Source organism: Hypanus sabinus, chromosome 5 (assembly GCF_030144855.1).
Source record: "Hypanus sabinus isolate sHypSab1 chromosome 5, sHypSab1.hap1, whole genome shotgun sequence".
NCBI classification, from domain to species: domain Eukaryota; kingdom Metazoa; phylum Chordata; class Chondrichthyes; order Myliobatiformes; family Dasyatidae; genus Hypanus; species Hypanus sabinus.
Window position 1 is genome coordinate 72,758,678 of NC_082710.1, and position 19,345 is coordinate 72,778,022.

General features: G+C 39.2%; 1 protein-coding gene across 5 annotated transcripts in view; it reads right to left on the reverse strand.

The window, feature by feature from the left end:
• Positions 1 to 217: 217 nt before the first annotated feature.
• The window catches only part of LOC132394242 (A disintegrin and metalloproteinase with thrombospondin motifs 3-like), a 518,265-nt gene continuing 499,137 nt past the window's right edge, over positions 218 to 19,345 (reverse strand). For 4 of the 5 annotated variants that reach the window (XM_059970122.1, XM_059970124.1, XM_059970123.1 and 1 more), the window contains 4 exons: positions 9,151 to 9,283; positions 5,049 to 5,256; positions 3,567 to 3,684; positions 218 to 3,162 (listed from right to left, as the gene is read on the reverse strand). In XM_059970122.1, coding sequence (XP_059826105.1) covers positions 2,654 to 3,162; positions 3,567 to 3,684; positions 5,049 to 5,256; positions 9,151 to 9,283 — 968 coding nt within the window. In that variant the 3' untranslated portion in view covers positions 218 to 2,653. Of the gene's footprint in view, positions 3,163 to 3,566; positions 3,685 to 5,048; positions 5,257 to 9,150; positions 9,284 to 19,345 lie in introns of those variants that run through there. The other variant, XR_009512231.1, reaches the window with a different exon arrangement.

Genomic DNA, 19,345 nt, shown 5'->3' on the forward strand with positions numbered 1-19,345 from the left:
AAAAATCATTACTCACATTTTAATATACATCAGTTATTGAATGTGATATATTCACCATCCAAAAAATATCAGAGTGTATATTATCCTTAGATGCAGAAAAAGCCTTTGATAGGATTGAGTGGAATTATCTTTTTAAGACCTTAGAAAAGTTTAATTTTGGACAGGTCAAGGAAGAAGATGAAGCAGGAATGCTGCAAATTCAAACAGAGTCTAAGCCTTTAAACTCAGAGCTTATATTTATTGCTATGTGCTCTCCAATATTACAAACAACATCAGTAGTGTACACTAGAGTAAAACAGAAATCTACATTATTGTACAAAAGAAAGCAAAATTGAACAATTAATTCATTTTAGTTCCCTTTATGGCTTGAAGGATATTCTTACATTCTATGCAAGTGTCTGAGGGCCCAGGAGTTGTCATTTTATAAAGCACTAATTTCATTCATCTTCAATAGCCTTGCAGATTGACAGCAGCGATTCTTCAAAGGCATTAGGTTGACTGAAATATCTGATTTACTAGCAAGGGGTTCCTGGTAGTAAGCAGTTAAGGGCTCCACACACGAAATGCTGGAGGAACTCAGGAACTGAGACCCTTCATCTCCATTCAAAATGTCAACTTCTCATAGATGCTGCCTGACCTGCTGAGTCCTTCCAGCATTTTGTGTGCGTTGCTCTAGGTTTCCAGTATCTGCAGAATCTCCTGTGTTAGTGAAGGGCTCATTTCAGGTTGACTGCCTGGCAATTTTCTGGGGGGGGGGGGGCAGTATGACAGTGCCCAGGTAACCCTGGAGAAAGAACATGTAGTCCAATGGAGGTGTTTAGGAACCACTGTGTTTACTGTCATTCTCATTAGAGTTTTGATGTAGTGTTGTAATAATATCGACTTTGCAATAAATGTATTTTGTTTCATGGTCTTCCACTATGTGCCTCCAGTTACATCTTAACTATACCATTTTGATTATGAAATGAAATACTAGACCCAATTTCAAAATGGTTCAGCCATTCTCTCTTTCCCCATTATGGGCACCACGGTACTGTAGCAGTTCGTGTGATGCTATGACAGCTTGGAGTCAGAGTTCGGAGTTCAATCACAGCATTCTCTGTAAGAGGTTCGTACATCCTCCCCATATAATGTGTGGATTTCCTCCGGGTGCTCCGGTTTCCTCCCACAGTCCAAAGATGTACTGGTCAGTAGGTTAATTGGTCATCATAAATTGTCCTGTGATTAGGCTAGGGTTAAATCAGTGGGTTGCTGGCTGCATGCTTCGAAGGTTTGGAAGGGCAGATTCTGTGCTGCATTCTACAAAAAAATATTAGCTACACACCATTTTTAAAGTTTGATCAATGCTTGTCAGTTGGTCAATTGGAATGTCCAAATTTTACTACATAAGTCACACTGACATCATTTTTTTTCTGTGAGATTAAATCACTATATTTGCATTGGATTTTTAATTATATCCTGTGCAAATCGATTAGGACTAGGGGTTGGTAGTGAGGGACCTTGTTGGTTTTTAATGGAGGGAGGAGGTATCAGCTGGTGCAGTTGCTGCTTCTGGCAACACACATGTAAGAATATTTTAGTCAAATGGCCGAATTTCTCAAGCATAAACACACACTAGTGTATGACGGAATGGATCAGAATACTTTGTTTTGCAAATATAGTCACTGCTGCTATCAGCAAATGGGCCAGTTCAGATGATAGGAAGTAGGTAGTGAAACAGATTAAGCCCAGAAATGAAGAACAATGTATTGTATGTTCAAAATTCCTAACAAGGATGTTTGATTAATGTATTTGAATCTTACTCATGAAGTGTGTAACAAGAACAGAATACTCCGGGAAGGCACAGCATATTGAAGGAATGGCATATAGGCGGCCATTCAGATTGGAATAAAAGCCTTCTCCACTTATTTCCAGTGGGTTTTATATACCCAGCTTAGTTCTTTGTAGTTTTGTATAACAGATGTTCGTCCGTGAGTGCTAGTAAATACATGTATTAAGTTAACCTGGTAATGGGTCCAGCAATAATTCTTACCTATTTATTTCACTCTTTATTCCTGACTGTACTTGGACAGTTTTGAATATCAAGAATACACCAGTATTTAGACAGTTATGTAACATTGGTAAACACTGAATAGGGCAAACTAATTTTGCCCTAAACCCTAATGTTAACTTTTGCAAATACAGTACATTATTTACAGAGCAGCTGAAAATAACTAAAATTATATCCATTCCACTGACAAATGTGGCTGACCAGACTACAGAACATTTTCATATAAAGGCATCTCCAAAAACTTAATGATATCATTTCTTTGAATGCTTGGCTTTCATTTTTTAAACATCAGCTGAAATGCAACATGATTTCATAATTATTTGCAAAGATAACAACTGTCAGACCTGGTAGTTCCCTTCACATTTGAAAGACCTTTCGTACCTTTGTTATCCTAAATAAATTGAAGGCTGCTCAAATGGTTGAAAAGATTAAAGTGCCAGCACTTCACATTCCATCAAAAGGAGAATAAAAAACCTGTCAGTTTAAATTCACTGAAGTTGCCCAAAATCCTTTTTTAATTATTTATGTGTCATGATATGTACAATTTGAACAATGGTATTTCACTTTCGCCCAGGAATGTCTGATGCACGAAGGAAGCATCCTTCATGTATTTACCACAGGAGTCTGTAATGTAGTATGGCTGTCCGTAGTCAGTGCTCCACTGTATGATGCTTGGGTAGCCATGGAGCTGTTAGTAGAATTGCGAGGTTTGCTTTGGAGTGAATGCTGAGAAGCTACAAATCTGGAAGGCCTGCTGTCAACAGAAGCAGGACTTGTTCGAGAGAAAACAGCAGCTTTTGTTTTGCCACGAGCTGTGTTTATTGCACTGGGCTGTGAGTTCCTTGCTCTGACTGGCTTGCTGCTGTGTGGAACTCTGCTCCTGAGCGTGGTATCCATTTGTTGTGTTGGTGCCATCTCTACATTGGCTCTGCGGTCTGCATCAGCCATGAGGTCCTCTAATTCCGCAGTGCCAGTGAAGAAAGGGGGAGGCAGGGTACTGCTGCGCCTGCTACAGGATTCACAACAGAGTTTATTGTAGCCTGGGATGGAGCAATACCGAGCAAGCACTTCCATTTGGCAGAATATGGACTTGTCTTTAAGGCAGGGCTCATCTACAAAATCAATAAAATTTGCTATCATTAATAAAAACAGCAGAGTGAGAGAAAGATAATCCTAGATTGTATACTTTTTGACATTTCAGAGAGAGCTAGGAGGGAGCTGGGAGGGGTAGATGAGGGAAGAAGGGAATGAGGGGAAAGTTGGAGTTGGAGCAAGAAGTGAGGGATGAAGCTCTAGTTGCGGGGGGAGAGAATATGGGAAATAACGATGAGAAGGAAGCTGTTTTTGTTGAAAGTCATACAGCCTCAGGCAATTATGTGCGAGTTAAAGTCTTTTCATAGTGCATATATATAGTTTACAAGATTCATGCTTTGTTGAGGAACTTCTTTAATTTCCGATCTTTTAGAGGATCCTATATCCCTATACCTTATGAATGTCCAGCATCATAGATACGTACCAACACATGGAGGGCGGCTGCAGACCTTCATCACTTCTGGCTTCTCCCCATCACACAGATTACTTGGACGACATGAGACTTGTCTTTGCTCAATTCCTTCACCACATGTGACAGAACACTACATAAAAATAAATACAGAAAGAAATCGGGCACACATTTTTGATGGAGCACTTTCCCAAGAACGTACAGTGACAATATGGTTCCCATGTCAGAATGCAGTAGGTTTGTTACATTCCACCTCCCAGTGATATTCAGTATGACAAATCTCCACTCACCTATATAACAGTGACAGCTCCATATCAAACAATGTTAAACAGGGACTGTCAATACTGCATCAAAGTGATAAATAAGTAGCCATACATAGTATTTTTGGTAGACCCTCAGAAGGAGATGAAAGGACTTATGGGAGCAAGGTATACCAGCTAGTTTAGTGGTATTGCAGCAGCAAACTTGCATTCAATGTCAGTAAGACCAAAGAATTGATTGTGAACTTCAGAAAGGGCAAGATGAGGGAACACACCCCAATCTTTATAGAGGGATCAGAAGTAGAGAAAATGAGCAATTTCAAGTTCCCTAGGTGTCAGTATCTCTGAGGATCTAACCTAGTTCCAACATATCAATGCAGTTATAAAGAAGGCAAGACAGCAGCTATACTTCATTAGGAGTTTGAAGAGATTTGATTCATCAATTAAAACACTCAAACTTCTACAAATGCACTGTAGAGAGCATTCTGGCAGGCTGCATCACCGTCTGGTATGGTGGGGTGGGGGGGGGGGGAGGCTACTGCACAGGAATAAAACAAGCTGCAGAAAGTTGTAAAATTAGACAGTTCCGTTTTGGATCTAGCCTCTGTAGTATCCATTTCATCTTCAAGGTGTGGTGCCTCAGAAATACAGTGTTCATTATTAAGGACCCCCTTCACCCAGGATATGTCCTCTTCCCCTTGTTACCATCAGGAAGGAGGTGTAGAATCCTGAAAGCACACACACAGTGATTCAGGAACAGCTTCTTCCGCTCTGCCGTCTAATTTCTGAATGGGCATTGAACCCATGAACAACGCCTCACTTTTTTATTATTTGTTTTTGCATTATTTTTAATTTACCTATTTAATAAATAATATGTTTATTGTAATTTTTTTTTCTATATTTGTCATGTATTGCATTGTACTGTTGCTGCTAAATTAACAAATTTCACAACATATGCCAGTGTAATTAAACCTGATTCTGATATTGTAACCCAGTTCTGCGTTATTAAAGCTCTGTGGAACACACTAAGATTGAGAAGATCATGTCTGGAAAATCAGGTGTTTTCAAATTTTTGTTCCTGTTGTAATTTTTATCTGTTTTATTTCCTGATAAGCTGGGGAAAACTCAAATGTTGCACCAGTACTTTTTAGTTAACAATTTCACTAACTTGTGGCATTGCTTTGAAAAGGATGGCCCATGACACACAATAAGGCTGTGGAAGCTGACTCTCACTGACCTCTGACCAAGGGCCTATCTTCCATTGTGCAGGGCAGGGCTTCCGATTGCAGGCACGACGCGTCTCTGGCCGTTCACCAATGCAGTATTTGCTGTGGACTGAGCGGTTCCTTCCATCAACCATCAGCTGCATGCAGCGGACAGTGCGGATCTGGTAACCAGAACTGCCGCAGGACTTAGTGCAGTGTTCCCATTCCTCTGCTCTCCACCTGGACAATATGAATTTTATTAGCAGAGATCCATGGCATCATCTGTGGATTCACTACCTTTCATTAAACTCAGTGAGAAATAACCTGAAAGAGGTGAAGACACAAGAGATGAGCAATACACAAACTTCTGGAAGAACTCAATGGTTCAGGCAGTATGTATGGACAGAATTGGACTACTGATGTTTGGAATCAAAGACATTGAGATTTTTGTTTGTTGCTCCAGATGTCCAGCATCTCAAGTCTCTTGGGTCTCCATTTTGCTGTCTTTTGAGGTATGCCTATATTGATGCTATGCCACTGTCTTCAACAGGAGTTCTGTGAGACCTTCTCAAGTTGCCAACACCCCACTCCCCCCCAAGATCTCTCTTGCTTTCCACTCTCTGACCAGAGGTCTTCATGAGAGATCTCAATCCAAAATGTTGATCGTCCATTTCAAGTCAAGTCGTCACTTTTTATTGTCATTTCGACCATAACTGCTGATACAGTACATAGTAAAAATGAGACAATGTTTTTCAGGACCATGGTGTTACATGACACAGTACAAAAACTACACTGAACTATGTAAAAACAACACAGAAAAAAACTATACTAGACGACAGACCTACCCAGGACTGCATAAAGTGCAGAAAACAGTGCAGACATTACAATAAATAATGAACAAGACAATAGGCACAGTAGCGGGCAGTCCAGACTCTGGGTAATGAGGAATCTGATGGCTTGGGGGAAGAAACTGTTACATAGTCTGGTCGTGAGAGCCCGAATGCTTCAGGGCCTTTTCCCAGATTTCACTCCATAGGTGCTGCTTCATCCTGTGAACTCCTTTATGTTGCTCCACATTTGAGAGAAATGACTGGATTGTCTTGCAATACTTCACTAATACTGTTTTATAAATGTATTAGCTACATACTCATAATGAAGCTTATTAACTGTAAATGTGCAATGCATGTCATGGTTAAAGTGTTCTTGTTCTTTTAAATACAAAACCCCGGCACAGGAGATACTTTATGTTCATACAGATTAAATGCTATGAGGGGTGATTGATAAGTTTGTGGCCAAAAGTAGAATGAGATGAGTTATTAACTTCAAACTTTCTGCATAATCACTCAAAGAGTTGAACTGCATGTACTTGTAACAAGAGCTGTTTAACACATCTCGTTCTACCTTAGGCCACAAACTTATCAATCACCCATCTGTGAACACTTTCTGGAGGTCCAAGATCTGTATGCTCCTCAATCACTAGTGTGTAAATGTAGAAGTGGACTATGTTGAAAAATAAATGTGTTAGGTTTTCTAAAATTGACTCCTTCTACCTTAGGCTATGAACATCAATCACCGCTCGTAAGTACCCAAACACACTGCATTATTTTCTGACTGCACTGGGACAAGTGTTTTAAGTATTAAACTTCACACAATCTGCATACTACTTACACACACTTTTATAAGGATTGCATTTGGATGAAGAGTAGAACATGTGGATACCACAGTAGTGAAGTGGTTAGTGTAAGTCTATTGCAGTCCATCAGAATTCAATACCAACAGTGGTTGTATGCCAACCACCCCACCCCTGTGGAATACGTGTTTTTTCCTCTAAGGTAATCTGGTTTCCTCCCACTGTCCAACGACACATCGGTTAGTAGGTTAATTGGTCCCATGATTAACTAGGGCTAAATTGAGGGTTGCTAGGGTGGCATGGCATGAAGGGTCAGAAGTCAGATTCCGCGCTGTATCTCAAAATAAAAAATAATTAAATAAGCATCATGCGTTCTAGAACCATAAGTCCAAGAGAAAATTGTCATGAAGTCAACTGATATTTCTAATTTTCTGTAAGTAACTGCGGGTTAAACTAAAGTATTGATTGGTTAAAAATTGTTCCATTAGGTTAGTGGAATGAGGTTGTTAGGGTTTATTGAGTACTTATGGAAATATGTAAATATGTCAGATATTAATTTAAATGAGAACCAGTCTTCTGTTCTCAATTTAAATGCAAGGAGTAATCAGTTTGAAGTTAAAGAGCACCTTTGCATATAAACAGTACTGTCTATGGAGCCCAGGCTGCAGGCCCACAGCAGGGAGCTGGCTGCTAAGAGATAGAGTTTGCAAAGTGAAGTGACCATGAGCTGTTCTCATATGTATCGGCCAAATATTAGACAATAGGGTTAACTTCACTGACCTGCATCAAACCAGGTAGTTATGCGCTAAGTTACTTGCATCATTGTAAACAACTTCAAAGAAGCTTGCAAACCAGACTGATACTATCACTTAGCACACCAAACATAGTCAATAGTTGGGATATTTGAGTATTCAAAGAGTCAGCCTTTGTCACACTAACCCAAGGTATCTGGCTGTCTGTCCTCAGAAGTTTTTCATTCATACTAGCAGTATGAATTAATTTGCCCCATCAAATAAATTGGAATCTCCAGAGATAGCTTATCAATTACAATGTGTTCCACTGTAAATATGTACTTCAAAGGAACCACTTGTCAGTCACAAAATGGAAGTAAATATTGTCATTATAACTGTGGAAAGTATATTCAATCACCTGTTGTATCTTTGATCTTAAGGGCATAAGAATGTGATGTACTTTGAGTTTGGGAGACTCTCCCTAGAACATGTCTATAGCGATGGTCTGCAAGCTTTCTTGAACTCAGTGCCAATGGTGCAAAAAACTTAGCCAGTGTTCCCTGGTTTGATGCAGGCCAATTAGCATAACCCCATTGTCTTATGTTTAGGTAATACAGACCAAAGCATCTCATGGTCCCTTTACTTTGCAAACTATATCTCTTAGCAGTCAGCTCCCTGCTGTGGGCCAACCACCTGTGTTCTATAAACAATGCTGTTTGCAAAGCTGTGTTGTTAACTTCAAACAGCTTGCAATTTACATGCAGTGGCCACTTTATTAGGTACACCTGCTCATTAATGCAAGATTTCCCAGTGGCCAACCATTTTAACTCCATTCCCCATTTGCATTCTGATATTTTGTTGCACGGCCTCCTCTACTGCCGCGATAAGGACACTCTTAGGTTGGGAGAGCAACATCGCATATTCTGGCTGGGTAGCCTCCAACCAGACAGCATGAACATCAATTTCTCTAACATAGTAATTTTTCTCCGCTCCCCTTTTCTCTTTTTTCCTCTCCCCATTCTAGCTCTCTTCTTACCCCTTCTCTTCTTTTCACCTGCCTATCACCTCCCTCTGGTATCCCTCTTCCTTCCCTTTCTCCTATAATCCACTCTTCTTTAACAGATTCCTCCTTCTTCAGCTCTTAACCTTTTCCATTTATTACCTCCTAACTTCTGAGTTCATCCCTCACTAGGCTTTAAGTATTACCTTCCAACTTGTCCTGCTTCCCCTCAGTTTCAGATCTCACATTTCTGTCACTTACTGCAGTTAAAACCAACTATTTCCACCCCTATAAACTTGACTGAATCTATAAATGCTTCAACCCATTTCCTAAACCCTTTAAGCATTTTGTTACACCCAGCCTTAAATATTCAGAAACAAATCTGGCTGATGTTCCATCTACCTTCCATAAACTTGAAATACTTTGCAATCCTTTGATTCGTGCCCATCTTTCCTCAAGAAATACCACTTTACTTCATTGGAGGCTTTGGTTTGGTAAGCTGCTGGAAGTTTTGTTGTTTTAAAAGTTTTTTTGAAGTGGAATTTGTTACGGTTGTTAAAGCAAATCGTCATTTTCACTGTTGTTGATAGTGATGAAGAGAACTCTTGACATCCAAAGTCATTATGAGCAAGTAGAAACACATTTCACTGGCTAATTCTCAATATCATCAGTGCTCAGTGGTAAGTTCACTGTTTAGATTCCTAGAAAATAATTCTTTTAGTAAGGAAAGGCCGGGAGCAGCAACACATCTCATCAAAGCACATGTTACTTACATAGGCAGCTTACATTGCTGTAGGTTACACATTCTGCGGATTGGCTTTGGCTTTTTGTCTGCAGAACAGTGGCTGCGGTGAACCATTTTATTATCAGCTTTCCTGCGGCATCCATATTTTGTATATTGAAAACCTAATAACAAAACTTAAGTTATTCATCTATGTCAAACACAACTTGAACTATAGTATGATGCATATATAATCAACTTTCTAATGTTATTTACTGCATCCCACACACATTCCCATTCCTGTTACCTTTGATGGTGAGGACCTACAAGTATCTGGGGGTGCACCTGGATGACAGACTTTAGTGGAGCTTGTACACAGAGGCTGTGTACAAGAAAGGTCAGAGTCGCCTCTATTTCCTGAGGAGACTGAGGTTCTTTGGAGTATGGAGTGTTCTACCAGTCTGTTGTTGCTGATACAATCTTCTAAGCAGTGGTGTGCTGGGGCAATGGCATCAACATAGGTGATGCTTTTCTTTCTTTCTTTCTTCTTTCTTTTCAAATCTTTTTATTATTATTATTATTGAAAGATAGCACAAGTACATCGAAGTAACAACACTTACAATGGCTCATAAAGAGGAAATTATCTTATCTTAAATTACCTTCAATCTTAAGGATTGAAAATTTTGTGAATAAAAAAAAACCCTACTAAGCAAGAAAAGTGAGGGGAAAAAAAGAAACCCATTGGGGGTACAACCCCGGAGCCATGCATCATGCAAAAAGCTTCTAAAAATTAACATCAAACCGCCAACAAGAAAAAATATATATCAAAAAAACTTTACATTTAGATCGTGGAAGAAATCTATCAGTTAACTGAAGTGATAATAACGAGCAAATGAGCCCCATCTCTTCTCAAAACCGCATAAAGGTTCAAAGGTTCTACTAATTTTCTCCAAACTAAGACACAGCATCACTTGAGAGAACCATTGTGACAAAGTAGGAGCTGATATATCCTTCCATTTCAACAAGATGGCCCTCCTAGCTATCAATGTAACAAACGCAATAACGCGTTGGTCAGACACAGAAATACCATGGATATTTTGAGGAATTATTCCAAAAAGCACAGTCAATTTATTAGGTTGTAAATTGATTCTGAGTGGTTTAGAAATTGTCGAAAAGACTTACTTCCAAAACTGTTTTAATACAGAACATGACCAGAGCATATGTGTCAGTGTAGCTATCTTAGTTTTACATCTATCACAATACTTGTCAACATTGGGAAATATTTTAGAAAGTCCCTCCTTCGTCAAATGGTAACGATGTACAATTTTAAATTGAATCAGTGAATGACTAGCGCAGATCGAAGAGTTAACCAGCTTCAGAATCTGTGTCCAATCCTCCCACATAAAAGTCAAATTGAGTTCCTTCTCCCAATCCTGTTTAATCTTAAGTAAAGAACGCTTATCCCATTGTAGTAATAAATTATAAATTCTTCCAATAGAACCTTGCAACGAAGGGTTCATATTCATAATAGTATCTAACAAGTCAGCCTCCAATATGTAAGGAAAATTACTGAATTCGAAATTCATAAAGCTATTTTTTCAATGCAATCTGGTAAGGCCCCAGGACTTGATGGTTATCCTGTAGAATTTTATAAACAATTTGGAAAATTGCTTTCTCCATTTATGTTGGAGATGTTTAAAGAATCTTTTGCAAAAAGTTATTTACCCTCTTACCCTCTACTTTTTATGAAGCTTCTATTTCTTTAATTCTCAAAAAGGATAAAGATCCTACTGATTGTGCCTCATATAGACCTATTTCATTATTGAATGTTGATGCTAAGATTCTCTCAAAGATAATGGCCAATCGGTTGGAGAGTATATGTGTAAAATCATTTTTAAAGAGCAAACAGGCTTTATAAAGGGTCGTTATTCTTTCTCAAATGTTCGTAGATTATTTAATATTATATATTTGCCTTCATCTAAAACTCCACAATGTATTATATCTTTGGATGCTGAAAAAGCATTTGATCAAGTAGAATGGAAATATTTATTTAATGTTTTAGAAAAATTTAGATTTGGTATTAATTTTAATAATTGGATTAAAATGATATATAAAGCTCCTATTGTTACTGTTGTCACTAATAACTGTAGGTCTCCTCTTTTCAGCTATCACGGGGTCAAGACAAGGTTGTCCATTAAGTCCTTTGTTATTTAACTTTGTTATTAAATATTAGAACTACTTGTTATTGCTCTTTGTGAAGCTGAAAATATTCATGGGATTTTTGTGAATGAGACCATGCACAAGATCTCTCTTTACGCTGATGATTTATTGGTATATATATCAAAGCTTGAAGAATCTATTCCTGCTTTGCTAAAGTTATTTGATAAATTTGGAGACTTTTCAGGATATAAAATAAATTTTAGTAAAAGTGAATTACTTCCTTTAAGTGAATCTGTCTCTATACATGATAATATTCCTTTTAAAGTTATGGATTCTTTTAGATATTTAGGTGTTATAATTATTAAAATATATAAGGATCTTTATAAAGCCAATTTTCCTCCTTAAGTGGACTCTATGAAAAGTATTCCTTTAGTAGATGGAGCCCACTTACATTTTCACTTGTTGGTCGTATTCATGTAGTTAAAATGATGATTTTCCCAGAATTTTTATATTTATTTCAGAATATTCCTGTTTTTTTGACTAAGAAGTTTTTTTGATCGGATTGATTCTATTATTCTATCTTTTATTTGGGATAATAAAAGACCAAGAATTGGTAAATGTCATTTGCAAAAGTTGAAAAAGGACAGACGTCTCACTTTGCCTAAGCCAAGAATGTATTATTGGGCTGTTAATTTGCGGTATATGTCCTTTTGGTTATATTGGGGTGATAGGAATGATCGGCCAATTTGGGTAGACCTGGAACTGAGAGTTGTGAAACAGTTTTATTTAACTTCGTTATTAGGAGTTGCTCTACCTATACAATTAGCTAAAGTTGCTAATTTAAACCTATAACCTGTGCTTAATCACTCTTTACAAATTTGGATCCAGTTCCGTAATTTTTTTAATCTTAAAAAATTTAGACTTTGTAGTATAATTTATCGTAATTACTTTTTTAAACCTTCTTGGAGTGATCCAATTTTTTTTACTTTGTAAAAATAAAGATATTAATTCTTTTTTGATTTATTTAAAGAAGGCAGATTGATGTCTTTTGAACAATTAATCAATAAGTATTCACACGTTTTACAATATCTTCAAGGTGATGCTAACAGGCTCAATAAACTGATTAGGAAGGCCGGCTCTGTTAAAGGAGTCAAACAGGACACATTGGAGCCTGTGTTAGAACAAAGGACCCCACAGAAATTCCTGGCAATCCTAGATAACATTTCTTGCCCTCTGCATGTCACCTTGGCTGAACAGAGGAGCACTTTTAATAATAGACTAAGATAACTGTGCTACTCTAAAGAGTGCAATATGAGGTCATCCTTATCCTCTTCCATTGGGCTATAGCTGGGGAAATGATGACCCCTCTCCTGTTTGTGGCAACTTATTTTTTATTTTTTCTACTTCCCTTCTAATATTTCTATCTGTGCACTTGTAATGCTACTGTGAGACTGTAACTTCCTTTGGGATTAATAAAGTATCTATCTATCTTATAGACCAACTTTCCAAGCAGGACCTTGTCAAAAACAACATCATCAAATACACTGTCCTCATAAACACATTCTGTGTTTTTTACCAAAAAACTTCTACAATGAGTAAAACTATAGCTGGGAAAGTGACGACTCCTCCTGTTAGACTGTTTGAGGTAACTTTTTTTTATTCTTTCTTACTTTTCTTCCAATATTTGTGTATCTGTGGGCTTGTAATGCTACTGGGACACTGTAATTTCCTTCAGAATCAATAAAGTATCTATTTATCTTCCCACCCTATTCCTTATAACTGTCCTCAATTTATCTGGTCCATTTCCAACACCTCCCTCCCCTTTCTTGATCTCTCTGTCTCTATTTCTGCTGTTCTCAACTGCATCTCTTCCATTTTGTGCACCTCTGCCCCAATCCCATCCTCCCACCATCCCAACAGGGATAGGGTTCCTCTTGTCTTCATCTAACACCCCATTAGCCTCTCCGTCCAGCACATAACTCTGTATAACTTACACCACCTCCAATGAGATCTCACTAAGCACATCTTTCTCTCCCCCCCCACTTTCTGCTTTCTGCAGGGATCACTCCCTACGCAACTCCCTTGTCTATTCGTCCCTCCCCACTGATCTCTCTCCTGTCACTTATCCATGCAAGCAGAACAAGTGCTGCACCTGCCCCAACACGTCCTCCCGCACTACCATTCAGGACCCTAAACAATCCTTCCAGGTGAGGTGACACTTCACCTGTGTGTCTGTTGGTGTCATATACTGTGTTTGGTACTCCCGGTGTGGTCCCGTGTATATCGGTGAGACCCGATGTAAATTGGGAAACTGCTTTGCCGAGCACCTACTCTCCATTCACCAGGACAAACGGGATCTCCCAGTGCCCACCCATTTTAATTCCACTTCCCATTCCCATTCCGATATGTCCATTCATAGCCTCCTCCACTGTCACCTTGAGGCCACACTGAAGCTGGAAGAGAAACACTTATATTCCATCTGCATGAACATCGATTTATTGAATTTCCAGAAATGCCCCCCACTCTTTTCCATTCCTCTTTCATCTTATCTCCTTGCCTGTCCATCATCTCCCTCTGGTGCTCCTTCCCATTCCCTTTCTTCCATGGGCTTCTGCCCTCTCTGTCAGATTCTCCATTCTCCAGCCCTTTATCTCTTTCACCAATCAACTTTCCAACTTTTTCCTTCCCCCTTCCTCCCCCGATCACCTTGTGTCTCTTCCCGCCCTCCCCCCACCTTCGTACTCTGACTCCTCATGTTTAATTCTCCAGGCCCGAAACATTGAGTCTTCACTCATTTCCATAGATGCTGCCTGGTTTGCAGGGTTCCTCCAGCATTTTGTGTGTGTTGCTTGGATTTCCAGCATCTGCAGATTTTCTCTCATATATCTATCTACCTTATCCTTTTATTTAATCTATTTCAGGATAAGGACTTAATTGAAAATCCATCATTTAATGACCGTGAGCCAGAGCTCAGGACCAACGGGCAGTATTTTGACACACTCAATGTGATATATGGAATAGGTTTTTAACCCACTGCAGATATGTCAACTCTGTTAGGGTGGGAATGAAATCATACAGAGTCCAGACTAGGTAAAGATGGCAGGTTTCTTTCCCTAAATAATATTTAAAGCCAGTTTGCATCTCAAAATGCTTGACAGTTTTAGAAACATAGAAAACCTATAGCACAATACAGGCCCTTCGGCCCACAAAGTTGTGCCGAACATGTCCCTACCTTAGAAATTACTAGGGTTACCCATAGCCCTCTAGTTTTCTAAGCTCCATGTACCTATCCAAAAGTCTCTTAAAAGACCCTATTGTATCCGCCTCCACCACTGTTGCCGGCAGCCCATTCCACGCACTCACCACTCTCTGCATAAAAAAACTTAACCTTGACATCTTACCCCTGACAAAATTTTTATGATTACTTTTACTGATAAGGACATATCATTTCCTTATTTTAGAACTGAACCTTAAATTATCTCAATATCCAGAAACCCCTTAATCCCTGTTTACAATACATTCACATCTATGTTTCCACACCATTCTTGGATAAAATGTTTCCAAGACCTGCCATTCACTGATTTAAGAAATTTATTCTCATCTTACTCCCCAGCACATTAATTTGAGACCATAATCCACTGTTCATACAGCTAAACCAGAAACATTACCTCAGCATATACTTTGTTAAGCTTCATAAAAATGTTGTATTTCAATGACATAATCTCCTACTTTTCTACTCCCTATAAAGTAAAGGCGCCATAAGTTTAACATTTTCCCATGAGATATCTCCCCCACTCCAGATATCATCTGGTGAACTTTGATAGCATTTTTTCTAATACCTTAGGCAGGGAGATGAAATCTGTATACAATTTTCCAGCCACAACGTCAGCAAGAATGCCTCACTCACACTCTTCTAACCCTGTGCAGCCCCATTGCTTGCTGTACCTGCATATTAGCTTCACTGAGGAAATTCACATTCCCTAAATGCTAAGATCGCTCACTTATTTAAAAAAAACTTTATATTCCATCTACCATGCCCTTCCCCATCCATTTGACTTGACTTTATTCATCAGACGCTTTCTGCACTCTCACTACACATTCTGCCACTCTGTACTATCAACTAACTTGGATACATTACACTTGATCCTCACATTGAAATAATTGACATAGTTTGTTGACACTGAGATCCCAACACCGATCCCTTTGGCATTCAATGGACTGAAAACCTAAAAATAACATTTATTCCTACTCATTTTCTACTCTCAATTCTCTCCAATCCCACGTTATCATTTTGTCTAATGACCTCTTATGAAGTACCATTTTGAAAACTACTGGTTCTACTTTCTCCATTCTCATTGCTACAACTTTAAGATGTTCCAACAGGTTCTGAAGTATATGATTTCACTTTCAGAAATCCACAAGGACTTTTCTTAGTGCCCTGTTAGCAGTTTGCTAGAAATAGATTCTAGCATTTTCCCTGTAATATTAACTGGTCTGTAGTTCCTGCCTTTACCACTTACATTGCATAAAGAGTGAGATTATATTTGCAAACTTTCATTCTTTGGGAACCAGCATAGAAACTTTGGAACTTAATAAGTTAACAAATTGTACATTTTCATTGCCTCCTTGTTCAAAACATGACATCAATCATCAGGACTTAGACTATAAAACATAGGAGCAGAATTAGGCCACTCAGCCCATTGAGTCTGCTCTGCTATTCCATCATGGCAGATCACGGATCCCCTTAACCCCATACCGATGAGTTCACGGTACAAATAATTACGTATGGTTATGATATTGTGGCAATTACGGAAACATGGCTGCAGGGTGACCAGGACTGGGAATTAAACATACAAAGGTATTCGACAATTAGGAGAGACAGGCAAGAAGGAAAAGGAGGTGGGGTGGCTATGTTAATAAAGCAAGAAATCACTGCAATAAAGCGAAATGTTATTGGCTCAAAGGATCAGGATAACGAAACAATTTGGGTAGAAATAAGAAATAGTAAAGGGAAAAAAGCAGTGGTGGGAGTAGTCCATAGGCCTCCAAACAGCTGTAACTCAGTTGGTCGGAGCATAAATCAGGAAATAGTTGGGGCTTGTAATAAGGGAACAGCTATAATTATGTGGGATTTTAACTTTCATATTGACTGGACTAATCAAGTCGGACACGGCAACCTTGAAGAAGAGTTTATTGAGTGTATTCGGGATGGGTTCCTTGAACAATACGTTACTGAGCCGACAAGGGGGCAAGCAGTCTTAGATCTGGTCCTGTGTAATGAGACAGGACTAATAAAAAATGTCCTAGTAAAGGATCCCCTTGGACTGAGTGACCATAACATGGTCGAATTCCATATTCAATTAGAGGATGAGAGGGTTGGATCTCAAACAAACATACTGAGCTTAAATAAAGGAGACTATGATGGTATGAGAGCGGAATTGCTTAAGATGGATTGGGAAAATAGATTAAAGGGTAGACCGGTACTTGATCAGTGGTGTATATTTAAGGAGTTATTTTACAACTATCAAGAAAAATATATTCCACTGAAGAAAAAAGGGTGTAAAAGAAAAAAATAGTTATCCGTGGCTAAGTAAAGAAATAAAGCAAAGTATACGACTAAAAAGAAAGTTATATAAGGTAGCTAAATCTAGTGGGAAGATTGAAGATCAAGAAGCTTTTAAAGATCAGCAGCAAATAACAAAAAGATTGATTAAGAAGGGGAAGATAGATTATGAAAGTAAATTGGCAAAAAACATAAAAGCAGATAGTAAGAGTTTTTATAGTTACATAAAAAGAAAAAGGGTGGCTAAAGTAAATGTTGGTCCCCTAGAAGATGAGACCGGGAAATTAATGGTAGGGGACTTGGAGATGGCAGAAACGCTGAAAAAATATTTTGTATCAGTTTTTACAGTAGAGGACACTCAAAATAACCCAACACTGGATAAACAGGGGGAGAGAAGCTAACTACGATTCAAATCACCAAGGAAATGGTACTTGATAAATTAATGGGACTGAAGGTGGATAAATCCCCTGGACCGGATGGCTTGCATCCTAGGGTCTTAAGGGAAGTGGCGGTCGGGATTGTGGATGCATTAGTGATAATTTTTCAAAACTCGCTGGACTCGGCAATGGTCCCGGCAGATTGGTAAAATGCTAATGTAACTCCTTTATTTAAAAAGGGCAATAGACAGAAGGCTGGGAATTATAGGCCAGTTAGCCTAACATCTGTGGTTGGCAAAATGTTGGAATCGATAATTAAGGAAACAGTAACAGGGCATTTGGATAAACATAGCTTAATAGGACAAAGTCATCATGGCTTTACAAAAGGGAAGTCATGTTTGACAAATTTGTTGGAGTTCTTTGAGGACATAACATATAGGGTAGATAAAGGGGAACCAGTGGATGTGGTGTATTTGGACTTCCAAAAGGCATTTGACAAGGTGCTACACCAAAGATTATTACTTAAAGTAAAAAATCATGGGATTGGGGATAATATTCTGGCATGGGTGGACGATTGGCTTTTTAACAGAAAACAGAGAGTTGGGATAAATGGTTTATTCTCAGACTGGCAGTTGGTGACTAGTGGTGTTCCGCAGGGTTCGGTGTTGGGACCCCAACTCTTTACAATCTATATTAACGATTTGGAGAAAGGGACTAAGTGCAGCATATCGAAGTTTGCTGATGACACAAAGATGGGAGTGTAATGAGTGCAGAGGACATTGAAACACTGCAGGGTGACATAGATAGGCTGAGTGATTTGGCAGATGAAATATAATACTGACAAGTGTGAGGTCTTGCACTTTGGCAGGAAAAATAATAGAGCAAGTTATTATCTAAATGGAGAGAAACTGGAAAGTGCTTCTGTGCAAAGGGATCTGGGGGTCCTGGTGCAGGAAACACACAAAGTTAGTATGCAAGTGTAGCAGGTGGTCAAGAAGGCCAATGGAATGCTGGCTTTTATTGCTAGGGAGATGGAGTATAAGAACAGGGAGGTCTTACTGCAGTTGTACCGGGCATTGGTGAGACCACACCTGGAGTACTGCGTGCAGTTCTGGTGTCCATATTTAAGAAAGGACATTCTGGCTCTCGAGGCAGTGCAGAGAAGGTTCACTAGGTTAATTCCGGGGATGGGTGGGTTAATGTATGGTGAGAGGTTGAGTAGATTGGGACTCTACTTATTGGAGTGCTGAAGAATGAGAGGTGATCTTATTGAAACATATAAGACTGTGGAGGGGCTTGATCAGGTGGATGCGGGGAGAATGTTCCCAATGATGGGTGAAACTAGGACTAGGGGGCATAATCTTAAAATAAGGGGATGCCGTTCCAGGACTGAGATGAGGAGAAATTTCTTCACTCAGAGGGTAGTGGGGCTGTGGAATTTACTGCCCCAGAGAGCTGTGGAAGCTACTACACTCAATAAATTCAAAATGGAGATAGACATTTTCCTGGATAAAAATGGCATTAGGGGATACGGTGAGCGAGCAGGTAAGTGGACATGAGGCTAGGTTTAGATCAGCCATGTGATCTCCTGGACCAGTTTTCGATAGCCTGGATGGGTTGGAGAGGAATTTTCCAGATTTTTTCTCCTCAATTGGCAAATCGTTTTTTTTTTCCCCGGGTGATCACATGGATTTGGGCGGGATGAATAATAAAATAAAATGGGCAGCACGGTGCCCTGTTGGTTGGCACTGTTGCCTTGTGGGATTTGGGATTTGGTGATAACTAGAGTTAAGATTGGATCAGCCATGATCTTGTTGAATGGCGGAGCAGGCTTGAGGGGCCGATTGGCCTACCCCTGCTCCTATCTCTTATGTTCTTATGTATGTTCATACACTTGCTTTCTCGCCATATCATTTGATGCCCTGACCCATCAGGAAATGTGGAACGAGCTTCCAGTAGAAGTGGTAGAGGCAGGTTCGGTATTATCATTTAAAGTAAAATTGGATAGATATATGGACAGGAAAGGAATGGAGGGTTATGGGCTGAGTGCAGTTCAGTGGGACTAAGTGAGAGTAAGCGTTCGACACAGACTATAAGGGCCGAGATGGCCTGTTTCCATGCTGTAATTGTTATATGGTTATATGATC